Consider the following 23,088-nt stretch of genomic DNA (forward strand, 5'->3'; position numbering starts at 1 on the left):
TGCCAGATGAGCAACCACAGCAAAAGGAACGTCCGAGTATTTGTCACACCCAAAGCTCTGGAGTTTGATGCCTTTATCACCTCTGAGTCTGGAGGAGATGACGAGATCCTGTCAGTGATTCCCGGGGACAAGAAGTTCATCTTCAGGAAAGACATCAGCTGCGTTCGTGTGCTGGCCTCCCAGACTCAGGAGGTGCCCTGGGAAGCTCAGCACTTTGTGTCCATCTTTGTGGAGGATGAAGATGATGAAAACATTTGTTCCAAACAAATCATACACAACGTGGCGCTGAGTGCTCCGGTCACTGTGCTGCTCTATGATGTGTAGAATAACACCTTTGTCTTTCTCCACATACGGCCATTATGTCACTGGTACAAGCAACATCTGAATATTCAGTACCGTATCTCTCATGATGCCTCTAATAAACTTGCCACTCAGCCTCACAGTCCTCCTGCCTGTATGTTTGTCATTGCAGTGTAAACTGGGATTACACATTCATGTGGCGTCACTGTCTTCACACCACTACTTTGTGATCGTCTGCTTGAGTCCAGAACTCGGTTAGATCTTGACTCATACTGGTGGGCTGTGCTAAATTAGATGAAAATCTGATTTGAATGCTTATTAACAGTTACATTTCAGTACTTTTTAAATTCAGCAACATACTGTAGATACGGGGGTGTAGCAGCACAGTGTGTTAGTACCATTTTGACTTCCAGAAGTTGATTTAGGCTTTGATTAGTAATGTGACATAATTTCTCACAGACGCCTTAGCTGAAATGATTTTTGGCTGTAGCTGGCAGGATCTGGAGGTGATGTCGATTAGTGAAACTGAGTTTGTTTTAACTAGCCATCAGGATAAAAAGAAGAAACTATAGAGCATGATATGTTATACTACACAGTTTGAGAGGAACAAAATGATTCAATAATTTTGAAATATAAAGGGGAGCATTTGATTTGTGTGATATTTTATAAAGAAACTCTGGACACAAATGTTTTTTTATTTTATTCCAGTATTTAAGAAGAGCAAACTTGATAGAGAAAATGTAAGTAATTCTATTAAAGATTAGTTAAACTGTTATTGTTTTAACTGTATAATTATTAGATTCAGGAAAGAGCGGTCAGTCCTGTTCTACACTCCTAACCAGTTGGTGGCGGTAATGCACTATTTTGTTGCTTGCCAACCGCCATGAAAGATGACAATGAAGAAGAAATCAGTTTCCTGTAAGGTCAAAGTTCGCTCACTTAGCATTGTAGTTGATATCAACCTAACAAGACCATTTTCTGACAAAATGGATGTAAGCCAAGCGAAACAGGAACACCTACTTGCATTAAAAGGTATTCGATTGCCGTCAGTATTGTCAGCAGATAGATCGTGACTGTAGAGGCTGTGTGGAAGCAGACGCGTTAAATGTTTCTGTGCACCTTGCTGTTGTCGTTTGCTGTTGCTGCTAATAGCATTAGCCAAGACAGTATCATATATTTCCGTTTGCTAATGACCAGTCATGACTGTGTGAATGTGGAACTTAAAAGATAACTATTCGTGTCATTATTGGACCTTAAAGCTGAAGTTGACGCATTATATTCCAGTACACCAGCTAGCCAGTCAGCTAACTTTTGCTGTTGTGTTACTAGTGAGCTAATCTAGCTAAGAAACCTGGCTAACAGCTGCGTCTCTTTGGGTGAATTATACCTGAATAACTCGTAATCAGTTTTATCTTTGGTAAGCTGTAACATTATGTCTCTGTTGTTCTCTGAAAGTAAATTGGTATTTAATTATTTGCCAAGCAGCTAGTTAAGTTAGTCAATAAACATAAGCTTGTTTCTAATGACCAAGATGTTTAACATTAGGATTTATTTATAAGGTCTTGTACTGACCCCTAGTGCAGGAGCTAATCAGTGAAATGAGCTGTTGTATGCTCTTGTGCAGGGCAGTTGCTAAATAGGAACTATATTGCTAAGAGAAATGCACCAAGGAGATTACTGCCATGTACTACCACTCACTTATTTGTATGACTAGTCACTAACCAGTGCTACATTACTTTTCAGTGATGCGCTTAACAAAACCTACACTCTTCACAAACTTGCCAGTAACGTGTGAGGATCGAGATCTGCCAGGTGAGTCTGCTAAGTGAAGGTGCTTCAGTTTTTGAAGCATTCATATCACCCTTTTTATATCAGGGGAAGGAACACACAGTAAGTTTTGAGAGTGGACTGAAGTTGGCATTGCTTCCACTTTTCCCTCCTGTGACAGGGCTGCTTCTGCTCTTCTGAGTGTTCCTCTCCAAAGCTAAACTTTCAACCAATAGCTGAATTGTTATGTAGTTTCCATAGGATTGACCTAAATCAGCCACAGCAGACAAACTAAGGCAAGACACCCGTTTGTTAAAACATTTATCATGCTTTTAGTCTGTGATAGCAATACTGAGCTATATGAACCAAGATGAATCAATGGTGTAACTAACTGTAATAAGTCAGTGTTTAAAGTGAAGTTGCCTGTAATGTTTTTAAAATTCCTCATTTTATTTCTACACACGAAAATAGTGTATAATCTAGCAGCTGAAAGCTAAACAGATCAAATGCCATTAAATTAGTTTATGCCATATATATTTTGTGTATATTTGTCCAAGAATTTGTGTACATCTACATTATAGGTGCTCTGCTCTCAAATACAGATGTAAGACTGCTGAGAGTTTCTAGTGTTTGTTTCTCCTTCTGGGGGAATACAGCACTGAGGAATGTGTAACTTTACTCCCCATCAACCATAAGTGACTTTGGCACTTGTAGGTGGGATTTCTGTAAGATCAACATTCAGTAAGTTAAAGTGCACAAAGATGAATTATTTGAATTTGACGTTAGAAACATAAAGCCAGTCTTCTTTTTGCTCTCACCTTGCACTTTTAGCTACTGCACTGATGGAGTGGTCTTATTGTTAGAATAAAATAATAGTAGATGTATTAATAGGTAATGTAACGGTAGCATGAGAGTACAGATTCACTCCTGTCTTTGTTTCTCATTTAAATTCTGTAACCCTCACTGTGTGAAGCTCATTTGGGTACGTTTATGAACGGTAACATGAGACTAATTATTGCTGTGGAACTAGCAACTGAGTTGACATGGTCAAGTTATAGCCTGTACCCTCAAATGGTCGGGGGTCAGTGTGTCCCTAGTTGTAGGATATGTCTTGTCCCCTGTAGTATTGTGAATTCATCTGAATGTACAGAATATAGTTTTGGTAATAACACATGTATACAAACGGCTTGTTGGTTAAATGCCTGCAGTTTGAGATGCGTTTCTTCTTGGTCCAGACATAATTAGCTGTGTATTGTAAACATTGTTATGTTTGTCAGCCTCCAGCTCTTAGTGGAATGTGAGTCAAATTCACTAACACATGACACATGCTTAGTGTGTTTTTGCCTCTACAGGGGATTTGTTTGGTCAGCTTATGAGGGAGGACCCCTCCACCATCAAAGGAGCAGAGATGTTAATGCTTGGGGAGATGCTTACGTTACCACAGAACTTTGGGTAACAAACACCATTTGTTTTAGTGAGCTAAGCTTTTTTTTTCTTTGCACAAACTGTTGCTTTGATTTGTTATTTGACATTTGCACAGAAATATTTTCCTCGGAGAGACCTTCTCCAGTTACATAAGTGTGCACAATGACAGCAACCAGGTTGTGAAGGACATCCTTGTGAAGGTACTGTATAAAAACAAAAGCCAGTCCAACATGTGTTACACACTTGTCACTCCCGTTTCACACACACGATGGTCCTGTTAATTGATGTGATCCTTTGCAGGCTGATCTACAGACCAGCTCACAGAGGCTCAATCTCTCAGCGTCAAATTCCGCAGTAGTAGAACTCAAACCTGAATGTTGCATTGATGATGTTATCCACCATGAAGTCAAAGAAATTGGAACACACATGTGAGTGTCTGTAGAATTCTTTATTTTGTCCTTCCAATTTGATTTTTTGTTTATCTAAATGTTCCTTTTTCCAGCTTAGTTTGTGCAGTTAGCTACACCACTCAGTATGGGGAGAAGCTCTATTTTCGGAAGTTCTTCAAATTCCAGGTGGGTCATATCGGAGTTTTCTCATTGGATGACAGTGGTAAACTCATGAGTAAGAGTGGAGGAGACCTGAGAAATATCACAGGTCTACAGCAGAACAAATGCAGTTACCATCCATGCTGTGCATTTGGTGTATTGCTGTGAATTAACTGTAGCCCCATTCCCTTCCTTTTGGGAACAAGACCTGTATTATAGTCAGATTTCCATCTCTTCCAGTCCTTAGCTGAAGCTTTACGCTCTGATTAAACATTTTTGCACAGAAATATTTTTTCTCCTGAATGGAAGCACAGTGTGAGAAAGTTACAGCGTTCAGCTTACAGTCCATTTTCAATCAGGTTTTGAAGCCGCTGGATGTGAAGACAAAGTTCTACAATGCAGAGGTAAGTTAGTCGTTCTCAGATACTCCCATCAGCAGCATACAGAGTGTGTGCACGCTTTCATACCGCACCATTCTCCATATAGAAGAACTGTGTTGTATGACATGCAGGTTCCTACTGTAGAATACATACCATGCTCCATATCATGTTTCATTTCATAGTCAGGAACATTTCCAGATGCTAACAGAGGTGATTAGCATGAGGCAGACCTGGAAAACCCTTGTACTTCCACAGACATAACAGAAACATATATGAGTCTCTGTGTTTCAGTAGCTGCAGACCAAGGGTTTTCCTGGGTGGAGGCAATAAGCTCTTTCCTTTTTCCTTTTCATTTCCATAGCAGTAGTTTTTTTTTAATATTAGGTTGCAAATATTCATTATCATCTTTTTTGGCATGTAACTTCAGTTATTTATCATGTCTTGTATTTTATTTTCTCCATTAGAGTGACCTCAGTTCTGTGGTAATTGTTCCTTCTGTTCTCATCGCTGAGCATTAGCTTGTCTTAATACTGCTGGTGCAGCACACTTTGTCATTCTGGGGCCAATAGAAAGGTGCAAAGGAGAAAAATGGAAAGAGATGTCTGAATATTGTTACAGATAACCAGTTGTCACACTGCCAAGATGAATTCTAACCTGTTAGTCCTCAACATGAACTTTCCATTTTTTTGCCCTTTCTTTGGACACCCATGCTTTTCATCTCACACAAGGCTTGGACGTTTTAATCAAAGCTTCTGGTGGGTGGGGATTGCATTGATTATACAGTTTACCATCATTAGGGAACCTATCATTATGCACTGGGATTGTTCTTATGTTCTGTTTGACAAGATTTAACTGATTATGTAACGGTGCAAGTGTGAATGATGCCCGAAAGCTTTTAAATCTAACTTGTGTCTTGCTGGGCTGAAGGTTCAGGTTCAAGTCTTAGTGCCACTGATTACTAAACTTTATTGTGCCAGTAATTTACAACTGGGTGTTTGAGTTAATGAAACAAATGTATTTGATTACAATGTGAGATTTCACATATTGTTTGGCACAGCTTTGCATGAAACAGAGGTCAGTTCATATGTTATGAATTGCAGGCATGAACTAATCTCTGCTTCTCTTTCGCTGTGTTTCACTGTATAGTAGAGGTTGCACTGAACATGTGATGGTTGTAGATGCCACTGAGTGTTTCCCTCTCACAGAATCAACTAGTTGTCAGCATAAAAAACAAGCGTACCCCTCCTGTACAGACACAACGTCAAGCCCCCGTGTCAAGGTGCTTGATCTGATTTGTTAAACACTGTGAGAGATTTTGGACCAGTTCTCTTTCAGCCAAGGTTAAATATTACTTCACTATATCATAACTGCTTAAGTAAAAGTAGAGTTATACTTTTATAAGTGAATGTCATGCTTAAAAGTTTATCTAAGTAAAAATATTACCATCAAAATATAGTTCAGATCTGTTAGTCATTGGTATCAGTAAACCTATAAATGTAGGGACTGTAATAGCAGCTGTGTTTATGTCCGTGCAGCCTTTGCCAAACCACTTTGTTTAGCGGCAGTGTGTCTGAAGTGGAGCAGGTAGCTCCTCTTTAAGCCCCTTTTCATCTTTATAAATCTGATTTAATCTAAACAGCCCTGCAGATGACACGAAAGCTTTAAATAACCCGATAACTAGTTGATGTTTGAGAGACCACCTTGTCTGACTTGTCACTGTGCAACCCCTGCTGTATACTCTGCTCAGCACTTCTACTAACTGTGTCCTCAAAGGCTCACTGAGCAAACCAGACGTAGTGGAAATCAAGTTTATACAAATGATGTTTCTATGTTTAATGTCTTTCCTCCAAGTCTGGTTGATAAATGTTCTTCACTGTCTGTGACATCACCCGTCTTAAAGGATAGGTTCACGTTTTGTAGCTGACAGCTGTTTGTGTGCTGTCTCAACCAGAAATGACACAGGGCAAAACTACAGTCCTCTTTTTGTGCCCTGTGGCTTCAGAGGTGAATAAATCAAAAGGGTATTTGTACAGAATGTCCTTTTCTGCTTCCCTGGACAGTTTCCTTGTTGAGCTGCTGCAGAGGTCTAGTAAGTCAAAGAGCAAATTTGGTAATAAACAACACTAACTTGGGCAGCAGAACAGTGGTTAGCGCTGTCACCTCACAGCAAGAAGGTTCATGGTTTGAGCCCGGGTTGTTCTTCCTGTCCCGGGTGCTTCGGTTTCCTCCCCCAGTCCAAAGACATGCAGCTTAGGTTGATTGGCGACTCTAAATTGCCCATAGGAGTGAGTGTGAGTGATTGTTTATCGAAGTGTCAGCCCTGTGATAGACGGGCGATCTGTCCAGGGTTGGACCCCGCCTCTCACCCAAAGACAGCTGGGATTGGCTCCAGCAGCCCCCCCACAACCCTGTTCAGGAATAAGCGGTATAGGTAATGGATGGACAGACGACACTCGCGTTGGAGGGCGCCCACTTATTGGTCTAATTCAGACTTTTTGGGGTGTGGATTTTCTTTAATTGAAGGCGTTGTGGACAGGAGGAAGATGACAGCTTTTAAAATAAAATGACTTGGAAACGATGTGAACCTGTGCTTTAAGCCAGCAGCATTTTGCTCAAGCCTGACTCCTCTTAGTACCTAGTGATCAAGTTGAAGTGTTGCTCAGTGTGCCTGGGGGGTTATGTAGTTGTTCGTATGTGTGAGCAACAAATATTAGCGTTGGTCCTGGCTTCTCCACTTCAGACAGATGAAGTGTTCCTGGAGGCTCAGATCCAGAACATCACCACCTCGCCAATGTTCATGGAGAAGGTCTCTCTAGAGCCCTCCATGATGTACAACGTGACAGAGCTCAACACATGTGGAGATCAAAGGTAAGGCGCTCTACTTTACCTACATACAGTATCTCTTCTTCTTGATGTAATTAGAAAAGGGGGAATTTCGTCTCCACATATCCCTCTCAGAGAGTCCACATTTGGGAAAATGTCCTACCTGCAGCCCATGGACACACGGCAGTACTTGTACTGCTTGAAGCCAAAGCCAGAGTATGCAGAGAAAGCCGGCGTCATCAAGGGTGTGACTGTGATAGGCAAGCTCGACATCGTATGGAAGACAAATCTTGGGGAGAGGGGGAGGCTACAGACCAGTCAGCTACAGCGAATGGTATTAGAAAACTATTTTAATGTGTTCATTGGAAACATTGGTGGTCTTGTTTTTTTTTTTAAATCCTCTTATGTCCATTTTTTTGCTGTGGTTCTCTCCTTGTATGCCGTCCAGGCTCCGGGCTATGGAGATATCAGGCTATCTTTGGACGTGATTCCTGACACTGTCAACCTTGAAGAACCATTTGACATCATCTGTAAAATCACCAACTGCAGGTGAACCTCTCCAGTACAGTGGTTATGGTGCCACCTATAGCAGACAACCTTCAGCTCTGTGTCACCTATAATACAGGGTGGGTGAAAAGTAACTAGGCATTAAAAATTGGCTATAGAACCTTAGTATCACCTTAGAGTCATGATGAAAACAGTCTCTAAACAGACCATAGTAAATAGGATTTTATATGATATTAAAGAGATAAACTCAGATGAGAAGGCTGATATCAGTTTGTCTTCATCCATCAGATACACAATATGGTCAAAAGTATGTGGACACCTCAGTCCACACACACACACACACACACACACACACTTTGCATACTTTTGGTGTTTTTAATGACCTTTTCTTCATTTCATATGAAATCCTATTTACTGTTGTCTAGAGACTGTTTTCCTCATGACTCCAGTGATACTACAAGTTCAATAGCCAATTTGTAATGGTTTAATGGTTAATAGTTACTTTCCCACCCCCCCATTATAAATAGCTGAATTATATAAATGGGCTAATGGCACTAACAACCAGCTTTTCTGTGACCCTCCTGTTGTAGTGAAAGAACCATGGACCTGGTGCTGGAGATGTGTAACACCCGGTCGATCCACTGGTGCGGCGTATCAGGCCGACAGCTTGGGAAACTTAGCCCTGCTGCCTTCCTCTCCGTCCCCCTCACGCTCTTCTCCTCTGTCCAGGGTCTGCAGGTATGAGCCAGACTTTCAGCGAAGCTGCTGGTAATGTGCTGAAATCTCAAACCGCTTTACTTAGTAATTTCATATTCTTCACCTGTTTATTTTAGAGCATCTCTGGACTGAGACTCAAAGACACATTTCTGAAGAGGACATATGAATATGATGACATTGCACAAGTGTGTGTGATCTGCCCGTATACGAGCAACGAGAGCTAATCGTTTTATTCACCTTTTGCATTTTAGACATGAATGGACCAACTGTGGAATTCTGCATGTAATGCTGATATTTCACTCTTTTTGCAACCTGAGGGGATAATTTTGTATTTTAAAATGAGTTGTGAATATTATAAATCTATTTCTTTGAAAATAATTATGTAAATGTTAAATAACATAACTGTTAATAAATTCTCTGTAATCTTAGGTTGGCTATAGCTTTTAAAAACACATTTAATGGCATCCAAGGCTTTTGTTGTCATTAAAATACTCCAGAGATGGAGACGAGGGGATTTTATGCTTCTTTTTTATTGTAATATTTAGAGGTCATATTAGTCAGTTTAAAGGTGCTCGTTCCTTTCCTGAACTGTTCAGCTAATTCATTCGGAGGCCGGGTTACCCCTGTCCAGACTGACCTAGCCGATCTCACTTTATTGTCATTGCACAGGTACAGAGTTTTGCACAAGCACAATGAAGTTTAAAATTGCTACTCCTGTAGTATGACTTGTACTTTAATAAAAAAGAGCAATACAAATAGTCCTGTTATAATACTAATTATAATAACATACAACACTAAAACAGGTTAAAATAATAAAATAAATACAATTAAAACATTAATACACATTAAAAACCATACTGAGACTATACTGAAAGAGAAACAGTAAAATCAGGGCACGGAATAATTACCTAGATGATATTATTTAGTCCCAAACAGTCGTGATTCTGCACTTTGCGTCTCAGTCTGATTTAACTGACAGATTGGTTTTGGGATGGCTGTTCTTAAGTCTTCTAGTTTTTGTGCAGTCAGATCTGGAGCGCCTGCCCGATGGCAGGAGACGGACCAGCTGATGCTGGGGATGCGTGGGATCCTTAATTATAGCTCTCTGCAGGCTTCTCGACCGGTAGATGACATCTAATGACATAAGTTGTGTACACATTATCTTTTGGGCAGCTTGAATTACCATTTTCAAACAACTACATACCATGATAGGACACAACCTGTCAGGATACCCTCTGTAGTAGCTAATTAACAACTGTAGTGATATGGGAGGCCCTTTGAGAGATCTCAAAAAAGTCTTTGTTGTGCTTTAGCTGCCACTGATGTGGTAATAGTGGTCCAAGAGAGATCCTCTGTAAACTGTACCCCTAGGAATCTCTCTACTGGTTCTCCATTCACCAGGATTGGATCATGCTGTTTCCCTTGTGTCTTTCTAAAATCAATAATAAGCTCTCTTGTTTTAATTTAAAATCAAATTGGTGTCCAAACTCCAGTTTACCAGCCCCCTCACCTCACCTCTATATGCCACTTCATCATTATCAGTGGTCAGTCCAAATGAAGGAATTCCCACAATACAAAGCATGCTGTTGTCGTTGTTTTGCAGTAAATACATAAATATTTTATTAGTGGGGAACATTTGAACATATATTTACAGACAAGATACTCTGGAAAAGAATTTACAATCCCTTATTTGTGTGGTGGTGACAGTCAATCAAAAGGAACTTTGATCAAATGGATTTGGGTCAGTAACTGATCTGGGAGTTTTATTTTATTTCATCAAGTTTTGACGCACAAAACATAGTAAGTGGTGGCACGTGAGCTGCACCAGTCTGCACTGTGTGGCGTGTCGGAGACGGGGAAAGATGACAGCTCCTCTGGTCAGTGTGGTAAAAGGGGTCCAGCAGTTTGTGCTACTCTTCACTGAAGCTGGGTTGGTGATATCCGGACTTTTTAAGTGCCCACTGTGAATTAAACTCCAATTCCCATAATGCAGTGGTCTTTCTAACTTGACATCTTCTAGTAATGACACAAAGACAACTTCAAGACATTTATTCACATGTTCAGACAAAACATTGTGTTGCTTTATCTTACCTACTGTATGTTTCCATAAAGCATTTGATTTCAAATGCCAGATTTAAGAGCATGCAAAATGTACATACGTTGTGTCTAGTTAAAGAACAATAGGCTTAAACAGGGGATAATTATTTTTCTAAAGTGCAATAAGGATATAAGCAGGCTGCAAACACTGCTATACAATTACACAGTTGTTTTAGTCAAATGTTAAGTAGTACTCATTGAAAAGCAGTGATACGAGTCCTATATGTTCAAGGACCGACTGATCTGTTACTCTATAAACAAGCACAGCGTGTTCTTCTACAAAAATAATATTAAACAGGATGTAATAGGAACAAGGTAAACCTGATGTCCTACATTATCGTATGTGGAAAAAGCTGACATGTTCCCTGTAATGCTGTAAAAGTACATTCCCAACCCTCGCTTTAGTAGACGGAAGGATTCTGAACTCATAAAATGAAGAGAGCAGTATTTTCAGCACGATCTCTGCAGAATGTAGAAGCTCTGAAGAAAGAATTGACTCATGTTCTGTCAGTAGGCCGCCTGCGTTCTTGGCTATTTTAATAAGTTTGGCCTTAAATGTGTGGAGTGTTGCGTTTCATTGGTCCAGTCTCCAGGCCCCTCATCTCTCCCCTCCAGAGCCTGTAGTCACAGTAAAGTGCCTTCAACCCCATCTATGTCCCTTCATTCCAGCTATGCCAGGGATTTGACTTGAAGAAATGGGTGTGGAGATTGTAAACGCGCCATGTGGTTGCCCTTCCTTGGAAAAATATCAGTCTGAAATAAAAATAATGCAGGTTAAAGAAGCTGTAGAAACATATTCAGGTCAGTTTGAGTTTAGTCTTAAATGCAGAACTACCTGAGTAGCTCACGAGTGCTCCTCCGCGCTGCCGCTGAACGAGCGGCTCCGGATGTGGTTCCTTAGCTGTTCGATCAGCTCTGGGTTCTGCTGCTGGATCTGCTGGGCAAACTGCTGTCCCCTGACAGAGATAAGATACCTTAGTTTACCTGCTGAATCACTTTCTGCCAGAACAATAGTTCACACACTGCAAGATGAGAAATAGGTTTTAATATGCAGTGAAATAATGAGACGGAGCATGTGGTAAGATGTATCACAGATGGACGGATACAAACTGATCTGAAACTACAAAAACCTTCTCATGCTGAGATAAAACCTCAAAAGAGAAACTAATTCCCAGCAGGCGTCTGTCTGGAGGTCTGCGAATTGAAATGTCATCCGTTTAAAGGAAAATGACATGCACTGTTTCAGCCTGTTGTGCATCAGATTTCTCTCCATTTTATGATAAAGTGTCTGCAAAGTAGCGCCACAGTGTGCACGTACAATTCTGTAATATGATATTGTTTCAGAAACATTGCCATGGTTGAGAGTATAACCACTGCAACAGCAGGCAAACGTGTATAACTCATGTAACACTCTCTGTACTTACGCTTCAATCAAGCTGGAGATGTCTGACAGCCCCCCCACTCCTGCTGCGGGACCCCCGACTGCGTTAGTCATCATTCCTGACATACTGACCACACAGTGACAGTGAGTTAAAGTGCACTATGTTCAAAGTACATGTATGTTTTAACGCGCTGTACTTTCAAACAACCCTACATGCAGCCAGTTAACTTTGACACTCACAGCTGTTGCACTTGTTGGTTCTGCATCACGCTCGCAGCCTGTAAACAGAAGCGCAGCTGAAATCCATTGTCTCTCACAGTTGATTTATTTCTGAATACATTGGCAGTTTTGTGACAAACGATCGATGATCCAGTGATGTGGACCTGAGTGTACAAACACAGCTATGTGATTTGTCATTGTTGCTACAATAAAACTCTGGCACGCCTGTAGAAGCGTTCTAGGCCTGGCAGACATTCCCATGTGTCATCGTTTAACAAGTCAGGATTCTCCAGGCCCACACAAGCGCCTTTCAACCAGAACATAACTCTGGTTGGTTAACAGCTAACAGCCACTCGTGGGACTAATATGAGAAAACTGTGGTAAAAGCAAACCAAAATAAAACACGTGGCTCTGGGACTGAACACCTTCTGCTGTGTCTGTTACATAGCCTGACTCTTTATGTACAGTGCACTCTCACCATGCTGATGAAGGCAGGGTTGTTGATTAAACTAGCCATGTCAAATCCCAGCCCAGCAGCTATCTGTGGCACACAATCACAGACAGCAAAGGTCAACGCAGTCATGGCCAGGTAGTGCTTTAATTGGATATACACTGTGTTACATAACAAAATGCAGCCTAACAGGAAATGACAGTTTGCTTTTACTCACTGGACTGGTTGCTTCTTTTTGCTTCTGCTCTGCGATCTTCAGGTTGGACTTGTAAGTATCGTTCTCGGGGTCCAATACCAAAGCTTTCTTGAAATAGGAAATTGCGTCTGGATACTTGTTCATTGCTGTCAAAGCCAACCTGGAGCCACACAGGAGAGAGACAGACATCACTTTAGACAGACCTACAATCATCACTGAGCAGACTGACACTCTACATTTTATTTTAATAGCAAATCACAAACTCACCCCATCCGTCCATAAGCTTTGCTGTAGGAAGGATCAATCCCAATGGCTCTCTCACAGTCACCAGTTGCCTCTGTATAATTTCCCAGTTTACTGTGAGCTGCAGCCCTGCAGAGGTTTAAAGTTGGACCCCAGACTTAACTTAATCAGTGGCTTGTTTAATTGTATTCACTGGCTACTGTACAACACTCATCTCAGCTTGACTACCGTCTAATGTTGCATACAAATCTGTGAACCACAACCGAACGTTAGGGGCAAACAGTGACGGTGTGAAATCATGCTGGTTGTTGTAAATACCTATTGCAGTAGTACACAGCGTTTCTTAGGTCCAGATCAATGGCCTTTGTGTAGCACTCCACCGCACATCTGTAGTTCTCTTCCTTCATGTGATTGTTCCCTAGAAATAAAATATTACGTTATTGCCAGAGTTTACACATAGTTATTACTGGTTCCAACACCAAGCTAGAGATGTCAGTGAAGTAGTTTTGCCTGGTACATCAGAGAAGCCACAACCACAGACGTTTGGCTTGTTGCTTGGAAAATTACTGAGACAGTTTAATTTTCGGTCAGTGGACCAACTGATTAATGGACCAAGCATTCCAGCTTTAATATATCTAACAGCAGTATTAAGCGATATTCAGGCTAAATGCTGACACAGAACACATCTGAATAATAACAGTGTATGCTTTCATATGTTGGTCCACAAGGTGGATGAAGCTCTAAACTGTCTAATCACAGTGTCCACCAGGAAACATAACAGTGTTGTTTTACTTGACATTTTATCGAGGCAGCGTATCACCTTACAAATACGTTGATTAAAATACATGTGAGGCACATTTAGCTCGTAACTCCCTCTCCTCTGGCCCCTAGACACTCAAGAAGACATCAAACCATTATACAGCTAAATGGAACGCCACTCCAGTTTTAACGTTACCTTCATTCTTAAGTTGCTCTGCTCGCTCGGTGTCTTCTGGAGATGGGGAGGTCTCTGGTATGGTTAGGTTGTCATTCTACGTACATGCAAAGTTATTGATGTTATTTGTTTCAAAGTTAACTAGATGAACTGTGAAAGATGTTTTGACTTTAGTTGGACCGGTCAAAATGTCTGACTGAGAGCTAAACGGTGTCGACTGAAGATAACGCTACATATTTATTTTGCTTTAGAACTACATGTTACTGTATAACAAAGTTCATAACAACAATAGAAAATGAAAACGTACTTCTATTCCTTTGTGTGGCACAGTGCAGGTCCTGTGGATTGTGCGGTACCCACCTTGAGCAGAGCGTTAAGAAATATCTCTCTGAGAGGCTGTGGCACAGCGAGGTGGCAGTCACTGGAGCTGATCTTAAAGGTGGTCTCCAAACACTGTATGGCGACTGCAGTGGGGGATATGACAAGATAATGTTGATGAGATGCATCACATTGGTGAGATTTGAAGATAACAGCTAAACAAGTGGTGTTGGAGTTGACAGTATTATCATGGTGAGTCAGAGCTTGGCTGCACAGGGAGAAATTTAAACTGTCCTGTCCATCTTTCACAGTGGATGAATTACATGCTGCACATCATACCTTCTCCATGATAAAGCCTTCTCCACTTTATTCTCTCTACACTGTGACAGCGGATGAGCAACATATATTCAGTGTCCTGTGTTTATAGAGATGCTTACCACAGTCAAAGTGCACAGTGAGGGCACCTACCTTCGAGGCTTTCCTGCTCATCAGAATTTAAAGCACCGCAATGTGTTTGATCTCGTAGGAACTGCACAATAGAGAAAGCGAGGCGCTTCTCCACTGCCATATTTACCTGGAATCTGCTGGGCACAGGAAGTTGTTTGGAGTGAAACTGAGAGGCACCAACACACCAGTGTGGCTATATTATTATTTTACTGGGTAAGGGTGCAAAACATGCGTAAATGATACATGACTCATGATGATTTAATTCATGCATTAACACAGGATTTTACATACATTTTTTTATGAGCTGCTCACTATTAAGAAATGAGTCAAGTCACTGTGAGTTCATGTTGACACAGATCAGCCTCTACATGTTGTTGTATGACCCCTGACACAACATTGGTATCCAGTTGTCTACCCTTATTACAATGTAAAGTATTGAAACAGTCAGTGTTTCTTGTAATGAAATCTCTGGAGACATGGCTACAGAGCTTCAGTATTCCTCTATAGCATTAAAAATGTATGACTAAATAAGAAAAAATCAATGTTAAAATGAACATCCATAGATATTGTGCTTGAAGAGTGGGTGTTGGATCTGTTCTATCGTTGGCACAACACTCTGTATTAATGTTTGTCTCCCTCACTCATACTATGAACCTGATCTTTAAATTCAAGTTAGCATGGCTCACGTCTTAGTTAAGCATGCGTTTATCCTTATTTCAGTGTTATTCTCATCACCACATTCATTTGAATGCACACGGTTTCCTTGTTGCCTACCAAAGTATTGTAGTGTGCCGGGGGGGAAGGGGCGCCACCCAAGCTTCTGCCTTCCCCTGTGGACACAGACTGTGTTGTTCTAGAGTTACCGTTATGTGTGAGTTCTGTTATGGGGATGGGACCAGGTCAGTCGGGTGGTTTGTGAAGTTTGGTCACATTTCATTCATCCATGTGGCCTGTAGCTCTAACAAAGTCCTGGGTTATTATGCCGTTATTATCCAGGGCAGCACTACCAACAGGCCCCCAAGGCCCTAGTCTGATTGTTGCTGATTTAATATACTGAACCACTGACATACAATATGAACTGAAGCAAACCCTGCAGTTTCAGTTTCTCTTATGGTTCCTTCATGTGCAGCTTCCCTGAGCTCACATGGCTCACACCCCCCAAATCAAGTAGTGTTAAATCAAATGACTGCAAATGTGTTGTGCCCAGGGGTCCTCAGACAGGTTAATGCGGCCATGTTATTATCCATAATGTCAAACAACACACTGTCTATGTCAAACAACGTCTATAGTCTAGTGGAAATGGTCCTGGTGGCGCATTGGGCTCCTGTTTCCAAGACAACTCATTGGAGGAAAAAAGCAAAATGACAGAGAGGCTTTTGTCCTTTTCCATATCTGACCAAGGTAGTTTCATTGTGCACCCAATTTACTGGGACTTAGCTCTGCGGGGGAAATGATTTACATCTCCTGTTTCCATCACGCACTGATGCCATGCGTTGCTATGTTCATGTAGGTCTTGCACAGCTACTCCTCCCTCGGTGTGTGTTGACACACGTAAATGCAGCGATGCAGAAGCTGTGATGTAATACCACAATGGGACACGAGACGTGTTTTCATTCATGATACAGGCGTTATATTGTTTGTACAAACACGTTACACTAATTCTAATGCAACAAATGAGACTTGCAGTTGGCTGTTATTTCTAAAAGCCCGTCTTTACTAATCGTCGCCTTGTGTGATGCTGGCAAAACAATCCCAGTTCCCTCTTAAAGGGGCAGTAAAACGGCTCCAGGACAGGAAACACGGCTCACTCTCAAATCCCTGCAAATACTGTGAAGCCAACTGATAAATGACATTGTGCTAAAGGATGTTATTCAGTGTCCCCAACCCCTGCCCACCTACCTGAGCTCTTATCCAGCTGCCCGCTGCTACCGCGTCATGAGGATCGTGTCGGACTGATAGCATCCTCCTCGGCGCATGCGCGTTGGCAGCGGAAGTAAGAAGCAGAGAGCGAGGGAGAAGTCGCTGCTGCTGCTTCCTCGGCTGAAGCTGGACTACAGTGAGTTACTCTCCGCATTCAGGACAAGAAAGTGTTCTTTGGCACGGAAAAAAACCGCATGAACCCTCTGGCATGTGCGCGTTAAGGACTGTGGTCTGTCGGTGGTTTTGCAGGTACGTTTCTCTAGCTATAACTACACCTGGTTACTTATCACAACGACCCCCTAGTGTTACTGTACACATTCAGCAACTCTTACTTGGTCATTGCTGTTTGTTTCATTTACACACGCACCTGTTAATCGTAAACATTAGAATGACAGCTGACGTTTCCTGCTTTGCCACAGTGTAGTAAAGTAACTTAACGCATTAATGTTGTTGATAAATCTCAGCTGAGTGATGCTTGATGGTCAAATCCATAATAATACATCATCATTTAATTGTTGGTTATAGTTTGTATTAAGGATCTGCAAAGTAATTAGTGCATAAAGCTGTCAAATAATACAACATTTCCCTCTGAATCGTAGATTAGAAGTTTAAAGTAAGATGAAGTGGAAATTCTCAGTTACTTCAGTCCAACACATTTATTTTGAAAGGCTTCATGCCATGAAACTCTACACTGTGGAAATGGGAAAGGGAAGAAACGTGTTACCTTGAAGAATGTATGGCCTTTTATTAGATGCCACCTGTTGTGTTCAATCAGTCAGTTAAAATTGGGAGTCAAGCTGGATGGTCTGATTTTTTTTTTTTTTACACAGCTTCTCTCAGCATCGCCTGAGAATGACCATCCAGAACAGGTCTGTGGTACCAGGCAGAGACTGCTCTCAGGCAGGGAGCAGGAGGAACACCCTGAGGTGGGACCAGTCTCCAGATGACATCAGGACCATGACAGACAGTCTGATTAACAGAGTAAAGAAGGTCTATGATGACATTGGATCTGTCAACATAGAGCATGTCTCAGTTGAAAACACCCTGACAGCCATAGCCAATGCCAAACTGGATTATACATGTAAGTCTTTAAAATATTCTATGTTTTTCTGGTTGTCATCAAATCCCACGAAAAGACCAAAATCAACAATGAGTAAATCCTTCTAACAAGTATCCAAAGCCCGATATATCCTGTTGCTTGGTGCCACAGAGCTCCGTCGTCGTTCACATCCCAGCGATCCACACTGTAGCACCGGGTGCCATGTGCCTTCAGTATGATAATGAACAATTTGTTTTGAGTCAGCATTATTATCTTAGTGCTATGAGTGTTCACTAGTGCACCAAATATGTATTCATCCACAGCTGAAAGTAGTAAAACACGTTTTACTCCTGTGATGTTGCTTAAAAAAGACACTACAGCTGAAACTTACTGAGCCTTTTTCTTTTTTATAAATACAGTTATATAATTATGATCTGATTTTATGTCAGTGGTAGAAAAAGTGCTCAGATTAAGTAAGTAAAAATTAGAGATACCAAAAATACTCTGTTCCAGGTCGCTCATAAAAATCTTACTTGAGTGAAAGTACAAAAGTATTGGCATCAAAATATACTTGATGTACCAAAAGGAAAAGTACTCATTGTGCAGGATGGCACATTACACATGAATATATATTAAATGATTGTGTTATACATCACATTTAATGTTGCAGCTGGTAAAGGTGGAGCTATTTGTACCTACCTTATATTCTTATAATTTGAATTGCTGCTGGGTGGCTTGTAAATAACTTTATGATTATAGTGTATTCTGATTCTGAAAAGTAACTAAAGTAATCAAATAAATGCAGTCAAGTAAAAACTGCGATATTTGACTCTGAAATATAGTGAAGTCAAAGTAAGAAGCAGCAGAAAATAAAAATAAGTAAAGTACAGAACTTGAGTAAATGTGCTCAGTTACTTTCCACCATTGTTTTAGGTTTTCAGTGGGAGTGTCACACACAGGGTAGGGAAATCTAAAACAGTTGGCAAGAAGAAAATCAGCTACATTGTCCTTATTTCTTCTAAATTTATCAGTGCACAGTAAACATTCGCTGTGTCCTTTGTGTTTATTCTCTTCCCTTAGCATCACGCCATGTCCTCGAGTTCCCCCAGTATGTTTGTCCTTCCAGGGAGGTTCGGTCAGCGAGCACAGAGGCAGACAAAAAGCTGTCTGAGTTTGACGTGGAGATAAGTATGAGGGAAGATGTGTTCAAGCGAGTTACTGCCTTGCAGGTGTGCCTCATGTATATGAACATCACGTACAACACAAGGGAGGTGGAGGCTGATATAAGAACTGTGTTAATCAGGTCATATGGATTTGAAGCTAATAAAATCTAAAGTGTGAAGATCTGAAGTGCCATTGGACCCCAGCACTAGTTCTTATGTAGCCTGGAAAAGAATCTTAACCTGATCTCCTCAGCAGTAGCCAATGTGTTATTCCACTCAGACCTCGCTGGCTGACACATAACTATATGCAAATGTAAATAAATGTAGCAAATTTGCCTAAATTCTGCCTGCATCAGGAAGTGTCATTTCCTTTTGTGACAATCTTTTTTGACAGAAAAAGCTCCAAGACAACCTTTCACCTGAAGAGAAGAGATTCTTAGACAGACTCGTTACGTTAGGCAAGCGCAAAGGATTGCACCTGTCTAAAGATATACAAGAGGTAATACAAATATGTGATCTGATTACTGAAGCCACAGTCATTTAGTTTTTCCCATATAATTTGCAGGTGCAATTCAAGATTTTTATTCTAGACATTAGATAAATAGTGTTTCTGTTTTTCATAAATAAACAAGTATGTTTTACTCTGTGTTAATATAATTTAATTGTCTGCTGTTCATGTGTGTATTAAAGGACAGTGATTTTGTAAGTCATCTGAAGTTTGACTGTTGTGCTGCTTTATATATATATACATATTTGGATAACACATTCTGCTTGAAATTACATCCTGAAAGCCAAATGTAAGTTTCCTGACTTGACTTTCTTGCTGTGATTCTTTTCTCTCTCAAGGAAATAAAAAGAACTTCCAAGCTCATCAGTGAACTCTCCATAGAGTTTAACAAGAACCTGAATGAAGACAATACCTTTCTAGTTTTCTCTGCACATGAGTTGGGTGCGCTTATTAAGATACAGCTCACTCTGATGCTGTCTGGTGTAGTGACTAATGAATATCACTTACGCTGTTGTCCTCTTCTGTTAAGGCGGCCTAGCTGGTAGCTATCTCAATGGACTGGACAAGACAGCAGATGGGCGGTATAAAGTGACACTAGAATATCCCCATTACTACCCTCTGATGAAGAGGTGTCACAATCCTGAGACCAGGAGACAGATGGAAACAGCTTTTCACAGCAGGTGTAAAGAGGTAACTGGAGCCAGAATATAACTAGACCACCACAAATCCTGTTTGTTTGGCACAACAGTTGGTGCCTAGACACCTGTAGACCTGCTGTATCTACAGATCAAACTCTGCTTTTGTGCTATTTCTGATTCTTTTTTCAACAATAGCCATTTAGTGTACTTACGTATGTGATAATGTCTCTGAATAGTTTTAAATTACTTTTTTTTTTACAGGTAAACACAGCTATCCTTGAACAGTTGGTACAACTGAGGGCCAAAACTGCAGACTTGCTTGGTTACAGCAGCCATGCAAACTATGTGCTGGAGATTAACATGGCCAAGAATGCAAGCACTGTGTCCAAGTTCTTAGGTATGATGCCTCTGACACCTTACTCCTCCTGCACATGCACACACATACATACATTCTGTGTCATTTAAGAGCCAGTAATGGCTTTGCAGTACAAAAATAAACTTGATCAGACAGCTGATACTAGAAGAGAGAAATGTGACACCCATGCCTGCTGCATATAATGTAGTGTATGTTGTACTGCGCCTCTTGTATATTTTGTAACTTAGAATAATTTATGGCTAAAGAAGGCAGGCGGCACACATGGTCTTGCTGAATGTGTCCGGCCACGTTCTTGATGTCACAGTGTAAAACAGTGGGAACCATGATCTTGTGATTGGATTGGCTCATTTCTAACAGTAGCTGCATGGTCCAACATATCCAATGTGTTGTATATATTAATTAGCATAAGGGTAATCCTGTCCTTGACTTACATCCGAAAAAGAATCCGTACTTTAGAGTTTGGATACAGTACAAAATGAAACTGATGTAGATTAAAAGACAAAAAAATAGAAATTGTAGATTAAAATTTGAAGGAAAGCTACAGGACGTATCGAGCTGTGACACCATGAAGACTTTCCCCCCACTCTGCACATATTACAGATACATTTCATGAAACACTGAAGCCCATTGGAATCAAGGAGAGACAATATATTCTTGCACTAAAGAAAAGGGAATGTTTGATGAACGGCTACCAGTTTGATGGACAGATCAATGCCTGGGACCTGCCCTACTACATGAATCAAGTTGAGCAGTGCAAGTTTGCTGTGAACAAGGACAAACTAGTTGAGTATTTCCCACTGAACGCGGTGACGGAAGGACTCTTTGGTATTTACGAGGAGCTGCTGGGCCTCACATTCACCGAGGTGGAACTTGCTCATGTTTGGCATGAAAATGTCAAGCTTTATTCTGCCCACGACACTGAAACAGGGGAGGATATTGGCCAGTTCTACCTGGACTTGCATCCAAGGTACTGTAGAGCGTGTGTCACATTTTACAGAGACAAGAGATCCTGTTCATACCCTTCCTTGCATAAAATGTACAGTATATAAGATCGGTTTGTTCACCTTTATTTAAAAAAAAAAAAGATTTCCAGATTTTTTTTTGCTGTGTGACATTTGCCACCTTATTTTCCACCAGAGAACCTGCCCTACTACATGAATCAAGTTGAGCAGTGCAAGTTTGCTGTGAACAAGGACAAACTAGTTGAGTATTTCCCACTGAACGCGGTGACGGAAGGACTCTTTGGTATTTACGAGGAGCTGCTGGGCCTCACATTCACCGAGGTGGAACTTGCTCATGTTTGGCATGAAAATGTCAAGCTTTATTCTGCCCACGACACTGAAACAGGGGAGGATATTGGCCAGTTCTACCTGGACTTGCATCCAAGGTACTGTAGAGCGTGTGTCACATTTTACAGAGACAAGAGATCCTGTTCATACCCTTCCTTGCATAAAATGTACAGTATATAAGATCGGTTTGTTCACCTTTATTAAAAAAAAAAAAAGATTTCCAGATTTTTTTTTGCTGTGTGACATTTGCAACCTTATTTTCCACCAGAGAAGGGAAGTATGGGCATGCAGCCTGCTTTGGGCTCCAGCCTGGCTGCAGAGGACCTGATGGAGCACGCAGGCTTCCAGTGGCAGCTTTGGTGGCCAACTTTACCAAGCCCAGAATGGGCTGGCCCTCTCTGCTCCAGCACCATGAAGTGGAGACTTACTTCCATGAGTTTGGTCATGTCATGCACGAGCTCTGCTCTAAGGTTGGCCACTGCTTTATCATGTTCACAGGCATTATTGTATATTGGAACAAGAGAGTCTGAACATTCTTCTGCTACGTATTAGACCGCTTTTTCAGACTTCAGTGGAACTCAGGTGGAGACAGACTTTGTGGAGGTGCCCTCGCAGATGCTTGAGAACTGGGTTTGGGAGAAGGAGCCTCTGAGGAGAATGTCTCGCCACTACAAGGATGGCAGCCCAATACCGGACGACCTGCTCGACAAACTGATTGTCTCCAGAGTAGCCAACACTGGTCAGACACTTGAATACTCACCAAAAAAAAAAAGAAGCTCTTTAATACTTTGCAGAAATCAAGAGCTTCTGTTGATGTGCTGACTCGTTTACCCCTTTAGGTCTGATGAACCTGCGTCAGGTCGTCCTCAGTAAAGTGGACCAGTCACTACACACTAGCCCTCGTGTAGATACAGCTGAGGTGTTTGCAAAGCACTGTCAGGACATCCTTGGTGTTCCCGCTACACCAGGTCAGTTGTAACATTGATGGCAAGGTGAATACTGGCTACAGAAGCACATGCATGGTGATTCCTGTCATTACTGAGGATTGAGGGTATTTATTTGCCCCTTGTGAGGATCATAAATACCTAGATTATTCAGTTTGAAGTACAGTACAACTTTTGAACTGGTGTTATTGGTTTGTAACAAAGAGCTTTCTGAAAGGACCCTTGTGATGACAGACATCTGCTCTGTGCAGGCACCAATATGACAGCCAGTTTCAGCCACTTGGCGGGAGGGTATGATGGTCAGTACTACAGCTATCTGTGGAGTGAAATCTACTCCATGGACATTTTCTTTAATCGTTTTAAGAAGGAAGGCATTATGAACCCCAAGGTTAGTGTGACAGATGATGCTGTAGTTATTGGTTTTATATATGTGAAAAGTGTCCTAATTAGTGCACGTG

General features: G+C 41.2%; 3 protein-coding genes across 6 annotated transcripts in view; 2 read left to right on the forward strand and 1 right to left on the reverse strand.

The window, feature by feature from the left end:
* The first annotated feature begins 1,164 nt into the window (after positions 1-1,164).
* Positions 1,165-8,981, forward strand: trappc13 (trafficking protein particle complex subunit 13). Of its 3 annotated transcripts, none has more exons than XM_020616932.1 (13): positions 1,165-1,332; positions 2,044-2,112; positions 3,420-3,519; positions 3,608-3,692; positions 3,793-3,920; positions 3,995-4,067; positions 4,400-4,444; positions 4,885-4,902; positions 7,161-7,288; positions 7,379-7,577; positions 7,692-7,792; positions 8,341-8,488; positions 8,584-8,981. In XM_020616932.1, the coding sequence occupies exons 1-13, from the start codon at positions 1,191-1,193 to the stop codon at positions 8,689-8,691; spliced, it is 1,344 nt and encodes a 447-aa protein (XP_020472588.1). In that variant the 5' UTR covers positions 1,165-1,190; the 3' UTR covers positions 8,692-8,981. The 3 variants fall into 3 exon arrangements, with proteins under 3 accessions (XP_020472588.1, XP_020472589.1, XP_020472590.1); XM_020616934.1 differs by lacking the exon at positions 1,165-1,332 and adding an exon at positions 1,362-1,717; XM_020616933.1 differs by lacking the exon at positions 4,885-4,902.
* Positions 8,982-10,501: 1,520 nt separating this feature from the next.
* Positions 10,502-16,734, reverse strand: sgtb (small glutamine rich tetratricopeptide repeat co-chaperone beta). 2 transcript variants are annotated; one of them, XM_020616911.1, is made up of 12 exons: positions 16,653-16,734; positions 14,775-14,887; positions 14,349-14,452; positions 14,010-14,085; positions 13,373-13,472; positions 13,079-13,183; positions 12,833-12,971; positions 12,643-12,705; positions 12,186-12,223; positions 11,989-12,072; positions 11,400-11,520; positions 10,502-11,317 (listed from the first exon to the last, which is right to left on the reverse strand). In XM_020616911.1, exons 2-11 carry the CDS (start codon positions 14,872-14,874, stop codon positions 11,409-11,411), a joined length of 921 nt encoding a protein of 306 aa, XP_020472567.1. In that variant the 5' UTR covers positions 14,875-14,887; positions 16,653-16,734; the 3' UTR covers positions 10,502-11,317; positions 11,400-11,408. The 2 variants fall into 2 exon arrangements, with proteins under 2 accessions (XP_020472567.1, XP_020472568.1); XM_020616912.1 differs by having other exon boundaries at positions 14,775-14,890; positions 16,653-16,730.
* A 56-nt stretch (positions 16,735-16,790) lies between these two features.
* nln (neurolysin (metallopeptidase M3 family)) overlaps positions 16,791-23,088 on the forward strand; it is a 6,688-nt gene continuing 390 nt past the window's right edge. Inside the window, exons 1-12 of the mRNA XM_020616913.1 lie at positions 16,791-16,922; positions 17,504-17,754; positions 18,793-18,941; positions 19,270-19,374; positions 19,722-19,824; positions 19,913-20,073; positions 20,283-20,418; positions 20,998-21,364; positions 21,955-22,156; positions 22,239-22,425; positions 22,526-22,654; positions 22,882-23,026. Coding sequence (XP_020472569.1) covers positions 16,882-16,922; positions 17,504-17,754; positions 18,793-18,941; positions 19,270-19,374; positions 19,722-19,824; positions 19,913-20,073; positions 20,283-20,418; positions 20,998-21,364; positions 21,955-22,156; positions 22,239-22,425; positions 22,526-22,654; positions 22,882-23,026 — 1,976 coding nt within the window. The 5' untranslated portion in view covers positions 16,791-16,881. The remainder of the gene's footprint in view (positions 16,923-17,503; positions 17,755-18,792; positions 18,942-19,269; positions 19,375-19,721; positions 19,825-19,912; positions 20,074-20,282; positions 20,419-20,997; positions 21,365-21,954; positions 22,157-22,238; positions 22,426-22,525; positions 22,655-22,881; positions 23,027-23,088) is intronic.

Source organism: Monopterus albus, unplaced genomic scaffold (genome assembly GCF_001952655.1).
Source record: "Monopterus albus unplaced genomic scaffold, M_albus_1.0 scaffold181.1, whole genome shotgun sequence".
NCBI classification, from domain to species: domain Eukaryota; kingdom Metazoa; phylum Chordata; class Actinopteri; order Synbranchiformes; family Synbranchidae; genus Monopterus; species Monopterus albus.

Coding starts and splice junctions, on each gene's coding strand:
- trappc13 (XM_020616932.1), top strand. CDS start 1,191: ATGACAATGAAGAAGAAATCAGTTTCCTGTAAGGTCAAAGTTCGCTCA. Junction 4,068..4,399: donor GGAAGTTCTTCAAATTCCAG/GTGGGTCATATC, acceptor ATTTTCAATCAG/GTTTTGAAGCCGCTGGATGT. Junction 7,289..7,378: donor AACACATGTGGAGATCAAAG/GTAAGGCGCTCT, acceptor TATCCCTCTCAG/AGAGTCCACATTTGGGAAAA.
- sgtb (XM_020616911.1), bottom strand. CDS start 14,874: ATGGCAGTGGAGAAGCGCCTCGCTTTCTCTATTGTGCAGTTCCTACGA. Junction 12,224..12,642: donor ACCCTGCCTTCATCAGCATG/GTGAGAGTGCAC, acceptor TTCTGTTTACAG/GCTGCGAGCGTGATGCAGAA. Junction 12,073..12,185: donor AACCAACAAGTGCAACAGCT/GTGAGTGTCAAA, acceptor CTGTGTGGTCAG/TATGTCAGGAATGATGACTA.